At 50.3% G+C, this 12,598-nt stretch overlaps 2 protein-coding genes across 2 annotated transcripts; both read left to right on the top strand.

Moving 5' to 3' along the window:
* The first annotated feature begins 4,646 nt into the window (after positions 1-4,646).
* Positions 4,647-6,251, top strand: LOC144109629 (solute carrier family 22 member 13-like). Its single transcript, XM_077642448.1, has one exon. The coding sequence runs from the start codon at positions 4,647-4,649 to the stop codon at positions 6,249-6,251; it is 1,605 nt and encodes a 534-aa protein (XP_077498574.1).
* A 4,026-nt stretch (positions 6,252-10,277) lies between these two features.
* On the top strand, positions 10,278-12,017 carry LOC144109628 (solute carrier family 22 member 13-like). Its single transcript, XM_077642447.1, has one exon. The coding sequence runs from the start codon at positions 10,278-10,280 to the stop codon at positions 12,015-12,017; it is 1,740 nt and encodes a 579-aa protein (XP_077498573.1).
* The last annotated feature ends 581 nt before the right edge of the window (positions 12,018-12,598 follow it).

Below are 12,598 nucleotides of genomic sequence, written 5' to 3'. Positions count from 1 at the left end.
CAAGCGGTGCGGAGCAGCTGCCGGCTGCGCGGCGCCGAGGCTGATCAGTGGTTCGTCACGTGGCTGGTCACGTGACCGAGTTCCACTCGGCCAGCTGTAGCTATCGCGTCACTCCAGGTTTAACCAGAGCTAAACCACCGCCAATTTTTTTCCCTCTTCGCTACTGCTGCGCATAACTGGAGAAGTGGAAGAGGAAGAGCTGCCCACTGGTATGCACCAGGCGTCTTCAAACTCAAATGCACTCCTAGAGAGCAGTGGCAGCCCGGCCCTGCTGGCCAGCTCTGACCTCACCGAACGGCTTAAGCTGATCGAAGCGGTCGAGAAGGCTACAAGAGACAGTGTAGTCCTGGACTAACGACCCAACGCTGCTCTCGAATCAATACTTTTGGGATTTCCAATGAAGGTTTTCAGTCAATAAATCAATCAACCTGCAAACACGAGCCTGGGTGGCTTTCTTACCGTCACTGATCCATGCAACGCGCCTCGTTCGGCGCCTAGCGGCGCAGAACAAGCGTTAGGACCAACCAGTAAAGCGTCAAGCCTGACAAGACCGCGCACTTCGACCAGCGTGGAATGCGAGCCCACTTGCCATCGACGTCAGGACACTGCAGCCCTTTCTGAGAGCAAAATAGCATATCGTTACGAGCCAATGAGAATCACATGTGCTCCCTGAAACAGAGCGTGACCCTGATGTGGGCATTCGGTTGCTGACCCACTTGACCTCCTCTCTATGTACGTCACAAACGTCACTTCACAAGTGACTGCATGACACTGAAGAAGGAGAAGTCCCACATTTTAATATTCTTGAGCATTTAATGCACCGAAATTCTGTTCGGATCAACCGTTGCCACTGAATGGACAAAATCTTACAATCCTAATTCTTACTGTTTTTACTTTTTCAAGCAAAGTACGCGGAGATCTTTACTGGCATGCCACGGCTTTCCGGAGGCCGGCGAGTGGCTCCATGTTGAGTATTTTGGCAGCGAGGACGTGTCGAAGAAACGTACGCTGCCGTACCACCGGCTCCGGGTCTGATTGCCGTGTGCCGTAGGAGGACATACGACTGTGCCTCTCTTTGAGAGCCGGCGTTCGTTGTCAAGAGGAAGCAAAAGTCGCTCATTAAAGAGACACGGATTATTGAATTACAGTGCAGTGTTCACGTAAACGCCACTCACAAGGGACTCAGAATATGGCTCAGTTCATAGTCTTTCTTCCGCCATGACTCAGTGGTTATGGCGCTGGGCTGCTGACCCGAAAGATGCGGGTTAAATCCCAGCCGCGGCGTTCGAATGTCCATGGAGGCGAAATTCTAGAGGCACGTGTACTGTGCGATGTCAGTGCTCGTTAAAGAACCCCAGGTGGTCGAAATCTCCGGAGCCCTTCCCTACGGCGTCCCTCATATCAGTCGCTTTTGGACGTTAAAACCCACATAAACCATAAAACATTACAGAAAGTGGTCTGTCCTTAAAAACCTGAGTTTTTAGCACTCTGCGCTGTTAAGTTAGTTTTTTGCTGTGCTATTTATCTGCGCTAAAAACTATTTTTCACTGCGCGCACGACAGAAATTAGCGGCGTACATAAACGTTGCTGCCCAGAGCAGCCTCCATGGTCCGAGTCCTCCGAATGCGGGTATTTATCGATTCGGCCGTACTATCCACCTCATCATAGCTTCCGTTTGGGGAATGTCCCCACCACGCGTGTTTTCACCTTTCCCTCCCCACCTCATAGCGACTAGTGTAACCGGGCACCCAAGTGTCCTTAGCCAATGTGCGAAGCACTAAATGTACCATCTACTCCTAGAACAGCCCAAGCGCAGCTTTGCATCTCAATGCTTGAGACATGTTAGGGACACACGAACTCTTCCCGTTACACTGGCCTACGCTTTCAGCGCGTCGTTCCTGCTTTGGGGGCATTCAACCCGGCAGTAAAGGGCGAAGAGCTTCGCCGGCACAAAGAGCAGTTCTCTATGTTTGGAGAAGTAATTTTGTAAGTCTTTAATTCGCTGCTAAACGATGGCTTCAAAGTAAGTAACACTGATAAATTGCTCGACCACAGCAGTTATGCATTACATTGCCAATCACGTTCCATTACGAATGATCAAGGTTGTCGTGCACAGCATCAAACAGTGGTTTCGTGGATTGCAGCAGTGGTTCACTGCAAATCAAAGTATGCCTGTCGGTGCTGGTACGGACCCGAAGACGATGGCAGTGATGCGAGACGGAGCGTTCGCACTGGGCCTGCTGTCTTTCAAAGCATTTTGTCTTCATGTCATGTTGCGGTTTTCGGCTTGCCAGAGTAATACAATATTGTTCGGCTCAGGGACCCCTATACCTCTGCACCGAATGATGCGCTGTACGCCTGCGCTCGCGCTCTACATCGCCAGCGATCAGGTTCAAGGGAACCGACGAGATGCGAAATGTGCAGCATCTACTGCGCACGCTGCAACTTCGCCCGCCACGTCGGCTAAGCCGAGAAAACGAAAATGAAAATTGGTTTTTCGGGAAAGGAAATGGCGCAGTATCAGTATCACATGTCTCGGTGGACACCCGAACCGCTCCGCAAAGGAAAGTGGGGCTGAGAGAAGAAAGGAAGAAAGAGATGCCGTAGTGGAGGGCTCCGGAACAATCTCGATCACCTGGAGATCTTTAGCGTGCACTGACATCGCACAGCACACGGGCGCCTTTTTGCGTTTCGCCTCAATTGAAAAAAAAAGGCGCCTGCCCGGCGTTTGTTAAACGCATGTTGCACTTAACGACACTTGTTCAAACGCTTGATCAAACTTTACAGCGCAAGTTGGTCGGACGTAAACAGAATTGACACGTTTTACTCAATTGCGAAATGCATTAGGCGAAATTTTTTTTGGCTGCCAAGGGTGCTGTTATTTAAGCAACTGGTGAACCCGCAAGGAAGAGCTCTCCTTATTCTACTATCCGCAGCCGTGCGCTCTCAATACTCATCAGCTACATATATACCAGTTGTTTCAGAGAAGCCCGCCACTAATTTTTTTAAATTTGCCTTTTGAAGTATGAAGACTGCTTCTGCTGCAGAGTAATACTAGTGTTAGCGGACATCAAAATAACATGTGAACTATTAACGCGATAGCGTTAAGTGCAAACTGGGTCTCACAAACCCCACCGGTGGCAGCTCCTATCATCGCAGGGCAGTGGCGCATCGCTTTACTGCCACACCACTGCGCCAGGGGTGTTATGAGGACTCTCAGCGATCTATGGATGTAATGTAGAGGAAACTTAAGCGCCCCTGCAGTTTTTAGGCTGGTTAACTAATTTCTGATAACTAACTTTAAAAATTGCAGTTAGGCGCCATACTGCAATTAGAGATTGCTAGTGGGCCGTTAGCAATGACCATCTAAGTATTTAGAATTTCGGAAACGAAACGCGATTACCCTCTTCACTGTGCCTGCGTAAATGTTGGCCATCTCAGGCCACAAGACGCGCGCTTTCAAAGCGCAAGTGCCGCTTGACCTAGCCTGTCCTGCCTGGGCTGTGATGCTCCCCGCTCCTCCAGCCTTCATGGAAAAGAGAAAGTTAATGATGCATGCGCCAGGCAGTGACGTTAGATGAGGACCGTTGCTTAGCCAGTGAATTTTTTTGAATGCGCGCGTCTTTTGGTGCAAGATGGCCAAAATTTAGTCACCATAGCCCTGAAAGCAATCGCTCTTTAAACAGATACGACTATTACTAACGACCGGCAACAAATATAAACTTGGAGCCAGGCGCTAACGGTAATAATTTAAAAGTTAATTATAAGAAATTCCTTAACCAGCTTCCCAGTAAACATTTCTCAGCCATTCTCTGATGCCCGCCAACAATTGCAATGCTGTTTTTGCTATCGTCAAAAGCGTTCCCCGTTGGTTTTCTATGGCAGACTGAATTGTTCAGCGCGGTCTGTGGAAACACTTTAAAAGGTTTTGCTATATATCAGATGAATGGGCCATTATCTTCAATAATTCCAAAAGAGTACCTTACAATTTTCCATTTTTCAAAAAATTTGCCCGAGAATGTTAGACATGCAAAACTAAAAGCGATGAAAAAGAAAAGAATTCTCTGGGTTCAAAGCAGAGGAAGAAGATGGCTGCCATAATATGTTGTTGTTGTTGTTAGCCTATCAAAAGATGGCACATACCCACACTGGGGGATCGGCCAAGAATCGGGTGGCTATTCACCTGAACGCAGTTAACAAAAAGGAAAAGCACGTGGGAGCGCAACACCGGTGAATTTTTCGTCATTAACAGAAAAGGGATGAGTGTTTTGATTTTAAAATTTTAAGAATAATAATAAAGAGAGGTAATAAATATTAATGATTTATTCAAAATGTAATAATTGATAGAAAAGAAAAGGTTGGAACACTTAGCAAGGCAGTCGGCGAGATTCTATCAGGAAATTTTGAACAGCGGTGCAAACAGATCTGTGGCTGAACCCAAATGTGGTGGCGCCAAATGATAGCAAGAGCGGGCCGCTCAAACTAAGGCCAAGATGCTGCAAGGGCTCCTCCAGCAACCTTTTTCTCATATGTGACATATGCCTTAAGAGGGCGAAGAAGAAGAAGAATCATTCCGCCAGCTTAGGAAATAGTGTAAGCACAGTGACTCTGATAATCGCAGAAGGCATCAGAGCGACAGAGCAGACATGGACCTTCTGTGTCCTGGACGCCTAGAAGGCAGAGACCTATTAGCCAGTGAAGAGTTCGACTGCAACGACGGCTTCGGTCACGGCGTCTTCCAGAGGCGCATGCTGGCACTCTACGCCCTCTCCTTGTTTTGCCTGTCCAGCCACATATACTCTATCCCGCTTATAGCAAAGGACGTCGACCACTGGTGCAAGCGACCACCGCACGCGAACGTGTCCACACTGGACTGGAAACACGTCGCCATTCCTCTGGAAGCGGACGGGCACCCCAGCAGATGCCGAATGTACGAACACCCCAACGACCTCAACGACACCAGTACGGTACCATGCACAGCGTGGGACTACGACGACGAACTAGCTGTGACTTCAGTAGTAAGCCAATGGGACCTGGTATGCGACAGGAAGTTCATGCTCTACGCTGTCCCCATCGTAAGCATTTTCAGCGTAGCCGCGTTCGGTATCACAGCTGGGTCTGCCGCCGACGCTAGGGGGCGTAGACCCGTCCTCATGACGTCGGTGGGGGTCCTGCTGGTGTCGACCGTTGGCCTCTGCGTCGCGACCACCTACGCTGTACACTCTGCAATGAAAGTGATCGCCTCGGGAAGCGTTTCCGCCGCGAACATCGTCACCGGCGTCCTCTTGTTCGAGGTGACGACTCACGAAAACAGGCCCCTACACGTTGTGGTAGCCGGAGCAGTGGCGGTCGTCATCACAGATCTGTGGGGCGCGATCATGGGACCGATGAAAATTCACTGGGCGTTGAAGCAAGCAGTTTTCCTGGCGCCAACGTACTTATCAGCCTCCACTCTGTGCTTGGTGATCGAGTCCCCCAGGTGGCTGGTATCGAAGGCCCGCTTTCGGGCCACAGAAGACGCCATGCTTGCAGCTGCCGGTGCAAACCAATTCCCCCTGCAAAACACAGGGAGCCTAATGAACAAGCTGAAGGCGAAAGCAGCCGGAAAGAGCGATCAAAGTAACCGGTCGTTCGACCTGGATTTGCTGCAAGGTGTGTCCGTTCGCAAGCGCTCTCTCGTCGCCTTCTTCTCCTGCTTCTCAATATACTTTGTTCTGCGAGTGGTGGTGCTGTCTTCAGTGATGCGAGCTGCCACCATCCTGCCCTGGATTTCCTTCGGCGTCGTCGCGCTCAGCTTGGCCGCGATGTTATTTGTGATAACGAAAGTGACCATGCTTGTGTTTATCAGCACCTGTTTCGCAATGCTCGGCGTAGTTCTCTGCCTTCTGAGCCTGGCCTCCGGATTCGAGCCAGTGATGCTGAGCCAAGCCCTGGCCGTCTGCGCCAAGGCACTCGGTCTGATCGGAAACATTGTGTGGGGCGCCTACAGCCTGGAGCTCTTCCCGACCGCGGTTCGTGGAACCGCCTTCGGCTGGATATACGGGTTCGGAGGTCTGGGTGCCGTGTCGGCCGCTGTCATCGTGCGGTTGAAGGCCGTGGGCCGAGAGGACGTGGTCTTTGCCGTGTCCGGAAGCCTCATGTTCGCCTCGCTGCTGGCCGTGGGGATGCTGCCTCGAAACACGACGGTCGAATGCGCCAGGACTTCCGTCAGACGCGCTTCCTTTTCAAGCAGCAAAGCATGGAGCACATGAGGAACACGCTGGAGGTGAAAGAAGACCGGGCCACTGCCGATACCGGGAGCCTGCGAGGAAGAAACACCCGCCGCGACAAATCCAGGTCGAAGAAGAGTACTCCATCGAGTGGTTCCATCGCCAGCAAACGCTAATGACTCGTCGCGCTGGCTTAATACGTTGGCCAGTGAATGTGCATTAGTACAGCATACAGTTCTTCTAAAACCTTTACATTTGTGCCATATATTGTACCGACAACGTCCAGTGAATGTCCATTAGTACAGTATACAGTCCTTCTAAAACCTTTACATTTGTGCCGCATTTTGTACCTACAACTTCCAGTGAATGTGCATCAGTACAGTATACCGTTCTTCGACCTTCATATTTGTGACGTATTTTGTATCGATAACGTCGACATCAACTTGTTTGGTTTTTCTGCGCGGTTATGCGTGTAGTGTTTAGCTTAGTAAACCTCTACCTCATGTGCTAGAGGTGCCCTATCGCTCGTTCCAGTAGTTTTCGATTGGTGTATCTCTTGCCTGAAGGACAAAAACTCGGGGGGGGGGGGGGGAGGGGTGGATGACGGCTGTATAGAAGCAATGCAGTCCTGTGCTCGTGAACAAAGATGCAGACCAATTACCATATAATAAACTCTTCGCGGTGTATTCTGTAACGGAAAAAAGCAATTTCAGGTCAATAACATTCGAATTAAAATCAACGGTTACACCAGATAGCTGCCCATAATATAGCGTCATCTGTAGTGGACATGAGTGCACACTGTTACAAAGTTATTTCCTTGAATCATTAATAAAACTTTGAAGCTTGAAGTTTGCGGCGACATGTTTTGCCACTTAATGTGGCGCTGGGTTCATGACTCGTTAAGCCTGTAGAAGGGTAACACATGCATGAAAACGGCTCGCGGATAATTTTTTTGAAATGCTAGAGCGTTTAAAGCACTGAAGTGTGCTCGTGAAAGCACAAGTAGCGACGATCAATTAAGTGCTTCTGATAACAGTGCATTCAATAAAGCAATTTTTTAAAGAACTCGGGGTTGGGTTCCCGTCTATAAACTTTAAGCTTTAAGTTTCCGCCATCTGCCCCCTTGTCATAATGGTCGATGGACACGTGAAAAACCCATTTCTTTTTCTGTCCTTTTTCTCTCTCCCTACGAGTAGGGAAGCCTACTGGGCATCGCCAGGTTAACCGATCTGGGTGGCTGGTTATACCACCTGTCTGCGTGGCAGATGGCTCACCTAGGTCACGTCTGCTATAGACATTTTCACATTTGCCTTTTTGGTCGCAGTGCTATATTTCCACTGGGACTGTGCCAGCAGCGTTGTTTGGCGAATTTCATACTGGCATCTACTGCGCATGCACAGCGCAGTCCAAGACGCACGCGCGCTCAATCAAGCTATAGACAGTGAAAAGGTCTATAGGCTCTTCCGACATGCAGGACACAACAGCAGTTGGCGCCTTCGCCACCGCCCTAAGGCAGCTACGTGATGAAGGCGTGAAAGAGCTGCGGATAAATGTTTCAACGACTGTGCGCACGCGCTTATCTTATACGCACGTTTCACACACTTTGTTATGTTGTATGTAATGTTGTGCGTACGTACTTATTCTTGCTGGTTTCTGCGCTCCGCGCAATGGTAAGGCGCCGGCATGCCGGCCGGTCGATGGCCTTGCGGTACTGCTAAAAAATAGGCCACATTTGCGTGGTGTATTTGGCGACGATTCAAACCTGGTCTGTGGCCGTCTGTAGGTTCGTCGACTGTTCGTTTACTTTAATTTTTTTCTAATACCTTAATTTTGCTGTTCCTACTTATCAAGCATCTAAGGCAGTGAGCCGGCACAATAAATGCGAGGGGGCAATATTGGCCTTCAAAAAATGTTTTTCTTGAACTATTACAACGAAATGGCCGCGAATGAATAGCTAGCTGGTCGGTATTTGCGGTATTCGCCACCTGTTGCTGCTTTTAGTATTTGGTATGTATAACTGCATGCAGCACATGGGCTATGGGGGACACCGTAGTTCAACACGAAGGCTGATTATGCAAGTTGGTTAACAAACATCTCGCAGATGCAGCGCAACAAAAAAACGAAGGACAATAAACAATACACGACACGGACGCCCGTGTCCTCTATATTCCTCATTGCTCTTCCTTTTTATTGCTCTCAATCTGCAAATCTTCGCAGCGAAGGGCACATAATAAATTCGACCACCTGTGGTTAATTAACGTGCAAGCTGACGCCGCACTGTACACGGGCAGTTTTGCATTTCGCCTCCATTGAAATCTGACCGCTGCAGCCGAGATTTGATCCCGACCTGGAGCTCAGGAGCCTATGAGCATAGCCACTGAGCCACCGCTGCGGATTGTCCCTGCTTTTGGTTCCATCGGCAGAAACGAAAGTGATTCGTAGATTCGAAATCTTCGACAGATTCAGGTTCCTCCAAAATGAAAGCCTACTGTGGCCGCCTGCGTGGCTGCCACAGCACCACGCGAGATGTCTTCTTTTTATTTTCTACTGGTCCGGAAACGTGGTCGTTAAAATAAGACTGAAGTGGGGCTTCACGTGATCGGTGCCTTTGGACCGAGTGAAAGCGAACGGTTGGGAGGGTATTAAATCGAGGGGTCAAAAAGAATCGCGGTGGTTTAGCTCTGGTTAAACCTGGAGTGACGCGATAGCTACAGCTGGCCGAGTGGGACTCGGTCACGTGACCAACCACGTGTCGAACCATGTGATCAGCCACGGTGCAGCGCCGCACCACGTGACCAACCACGTGACAGCGTGGAGGCGCAGCCAAAGGGTGGCGCGCAGCCACGCTGAAGGCTCGAAATGCTATGTATACCGTAATGTAGCTGTCGCTACAAAAAAAAATTGGACACTTCGCTTCCGCGCTGGGTATCTGAATAAATGCCTGTTTACGATTTCTCCGTACGCTGCCGCCATACACCTACGAAGTGGTTTTGGAAAACCGTTTTTTCAGCGCTATGTGGACACATATTTTTTGTCGAAGGTTTTTATTGTAAGCTGTGCTGCTTCCATGGGTATATTACCGTATTTGTGCCGTACTAGATATCGCACAACTTACGTAGTCTCCGATGACCGCATTCCTCAAGTGTACTAAGTCGTTATCTCCAAATGGACGTGGTTTAAAGCTTGCAAAAAAGCGGTCGACGCCGTTACCTTGTCGGACAGCGGAAGTTGGCTGAAAACACCAACCACAACAGACGGAGCAGCCTGTTACTGCTTTCGAACACTTCTATGTAGATGTTAATTATTTGTGGCTAAAGTTTTCTGGGACCCACGTTGGGCTACTGTTATTCAGCAATTGTAAGTACTTCTTCAGCCGAGATAACTTGAAAGTAAAAATGGACCGCACTTGGAGCTCCAAGCAATCGGTGTGGTCCTGAGCTGCCACCCTGTGGCTGCGCCACCACGCTGTCACGTGGTTGGTCAAGCGGTGCGGAGCAGCTGCCGGCGGCGCAGCGCCGAGGCTGATCAGTGGTTCGTCACGTGGCTGGTCACGTGACCGAGTTCCACTCGGCCAGCTGTAGCTATCGCGTCACTCCAGGTTTAACCAGAGCTAAACCACCGCCAATTTTTTTCCCTCTTCGCTACTGCTGCGTATAACTGGAGAAGTGGAAGAGGAAGAGCTGCCCACTGGTATGCACCAGGCGTCTTCAAACTCAAATGCACTCCTAGAGAGCAGTGGCAGCCCGGCCCTGCTGGCCAGCTCTGACCTCACCGAACGGCTTAAGCTGATCGAAGCGGTCGAGAAGGCTACAAGAGACAGAAATTTTGAACAGCGGTGCAAACAGATCTGTGGCTGAACCCAAATGTGGTGGCGCCAAATGATAGCAAGAGCGGGCCGCTCAAACTAAGGCCAAGATGCTGCAAGGGCTCCTCCAGCAACCTTTTTCTCATATGTGACATATGCCTTAAGAGGGCGAAGAAGAAGAAGAATCATTCCGCCAGCTTAGGAAATAGTGTAAGCACAGTGACTCTGATAATCGCAGAAGGCATCAGAGCGACAGAGCAGACATGGACCTTCTGTGTCCTGGACGCCTAGAAGGCAGAGACCTATTAGCAAGTGAAGAGTTCGACTGCAACGACGGCTTCGGCCACGGCGTCTTCCAGAGGCGCATGCTGGCACTCTACGCCCTCTCCTTGTTTTGCCTGTCCAGCCACATATACTCTATCCCGCTTATAGCAAAGGACGTCGACCACTGGTGCAAGCGACCACCGCACGCGAACGTGTCCACACTGGACTGGAAACACGTCGCCATTCCTCTGGAAGCGGACGGGCACCCCAGCAGATGCCGAATGTACGAACACCCCAACGACCTCAACGACACCAGTACGGTACCATGCACAGCGTGGGACTACGACGACGAACTAGCTGTGACGTCAGTAGTAAGCCAATGGGACCTGGTGTGCGACAGGAAGTTCATGCTCTACGCTGTCCCCATCGTAAGCATTTTCAGCGTAGCCGCGTTCGGTATCACAGCTGGGTCTGCCGCCGACGCTAGGGGGCGTAGACCCGTCCTCATGACGTCAGTGGGGGTCCTGCTGGTGTCGACCGTTGGCCTCTGCGTCGCGACCACCTACGCTGTACACTCTGCAATGAAAGTGATCGCCTCGGGAAGCGTTTCCGCCGCGAACATCGTCACCGGCGTCCTCTTGTTCGAGGTGACGACTCACGAAAACAGGCCCCTACACGTTGTGGTAGCCGGAGCAGTGGCGGTCGTCATCACAGATCTGTGGGGCGCGATCATGGGACCGATGAAAATTCACTGGGCGTTGAAGCAAGCAGTTTTCCTTGCGCCAACGTACTTATCAGCCTCCACTCTGTGCTTGGTGATCGAGTCCCCCAGGTGGCTGGTATCGAAGGCCCGCTTTCGGGCCACAGAAGACGCCATGCTTGCAGCTGCCGGTGCAAACCAATTCCCCCTGCAAAACACAGGGAGCCTAATGAACAAGCTGAAGGCGAAAGCAGCCGGAAAGAGCGATCAAAGTAACCGGTCGTTCGACCTGGATTTGCTGCAAGGTGTGTCCGTTCGCAAGCGCTCTCTCGTCGCCTTCTTCTCCTGCTTCTCAATATACTTTGTTCTGCGAGTGGTGGTGCTGTCTTCAGTGATGCGAGCTGCCACCATCCTGCCCTGGATTTCCTTCGGCGTCGTCGCGCTCAGCTTGGCCGCGATGTTATTTGTGATAACGAAAGTGACCATGCTTGTGTTTATCAGCACCTGTTTCGCAATGCTCGGCGTAGTTCTCTGCCTCCTGAGCCTGGCCTCCGGATTCGAGCCATTGATGCTGAGCCAAGCCGTGGCCGTCTGCGCCAAGGCACTCGGTCTGATCGGAAACATTCTGTGGGGCGCCTACAGCCTGGAGCTCTTCCCGACCGCGGTTCGTGGAACCGCCTTCGGCTGGATATACGGGTTCGGAGGTCTGGGTGCTGTGTCGACCGCTGTCATCGTGCGGTTGAAGGCCGTGGGCCGAGAGGACGTGGTCTTTGCCGTGTCCGGAAGCCTCATGTTCGCCTCGCTGCTGGCCGTGGGGATGCTGCCTCGAAACACGACGGTCGAATGCGCCAGGACTGCCGTCAGACGCGCTTCCTTTTCCAAGCAGCAAAGCATGGAGCACATGAGGAACACGCTGGAGGTGAAAGAAGACCGGGCCACTGCCGATACCGGGAGCCTGCGAGGAAGAAACACCCGCCGCGACAAATCCAGGTCGAAGAAGAGTACTCCATCGAGTGGTTCCATCGCCATCAAACGCTAATGACTCGTCGCGCTGGCTTAATACGTTGGCCAGTGAATGTGCATTAGTACAGCATATAGTTCTAAAACCTTCACATTTGTGCAGTATATATATATATATATATATATATATATATATATATATATATATATATATATATATATATATATATATATATATATATATATATATATATATATATATATATATATTGTACCGACAACGTCCAGCGAATGTGCGTTAGTGCAGTACACAGTTCTTCTAAAACCTTTACATTTGTGCCGTATTTTGTACCGACACCCTCCAGTGAATGTACATTAGTACAGTATACCGTTCTTCTACCTTCATATTTGTGACGTATTTTGTATCGACAACGTCGACATCAACATTTTTCATTTTTTTGCGCGGTTATGAGTGTGGTTTTTAGCTTATTTAACCTCCAACTCATGTTCTAGAGGTGCCCTACCATTCGTTTCCGCAGTTTTCGATTGGTGTATTCCTTGTATGAAGGACGAAAACCTGGGGGGGGACATGACGTCTGTATAGAAGGAATCCAGTGCTACGCTCGTGAACAAAGATGCAGACCAATTACCTTATCATAA

Source organism: Amblyomma americanum, chromosome 11 (assembly GCF_052857255.1).
Source record: "Amblyomma americanum isolate KBUSLIRL-KWMA chromosome 11, ASM5285725v1, whole genome shotgun sequence".
NCBI lineage: Eukaryota > Metazoa > Arthropoda > Arachnida > Ixodida > Ixodidae > Amblyomma > Amblyomma americanum.
The sequence above is the reverse complement of the archived record's forward strand: the minus strand, read 5'-3'. Positions and strand labels throughout refer to the sequence as shown.

Excerpts from the sequence above, each read along its gene's own strand:
- LOC144109629 (XM_077642448.1), top strand. The coding sequence starts at position 4,647 with ATGGACCTTCTGTGTCCTGGACGCCTAGAAGGCAGAGACCTATTAGCC.
- LOC144109628 (XM_077642447.1), top strand. The coding sequence starts at position 10,278 with ATGGACCTTCTGTGTCCTGGACGCCTAGAAGGCAGAGACCTATTAGCA.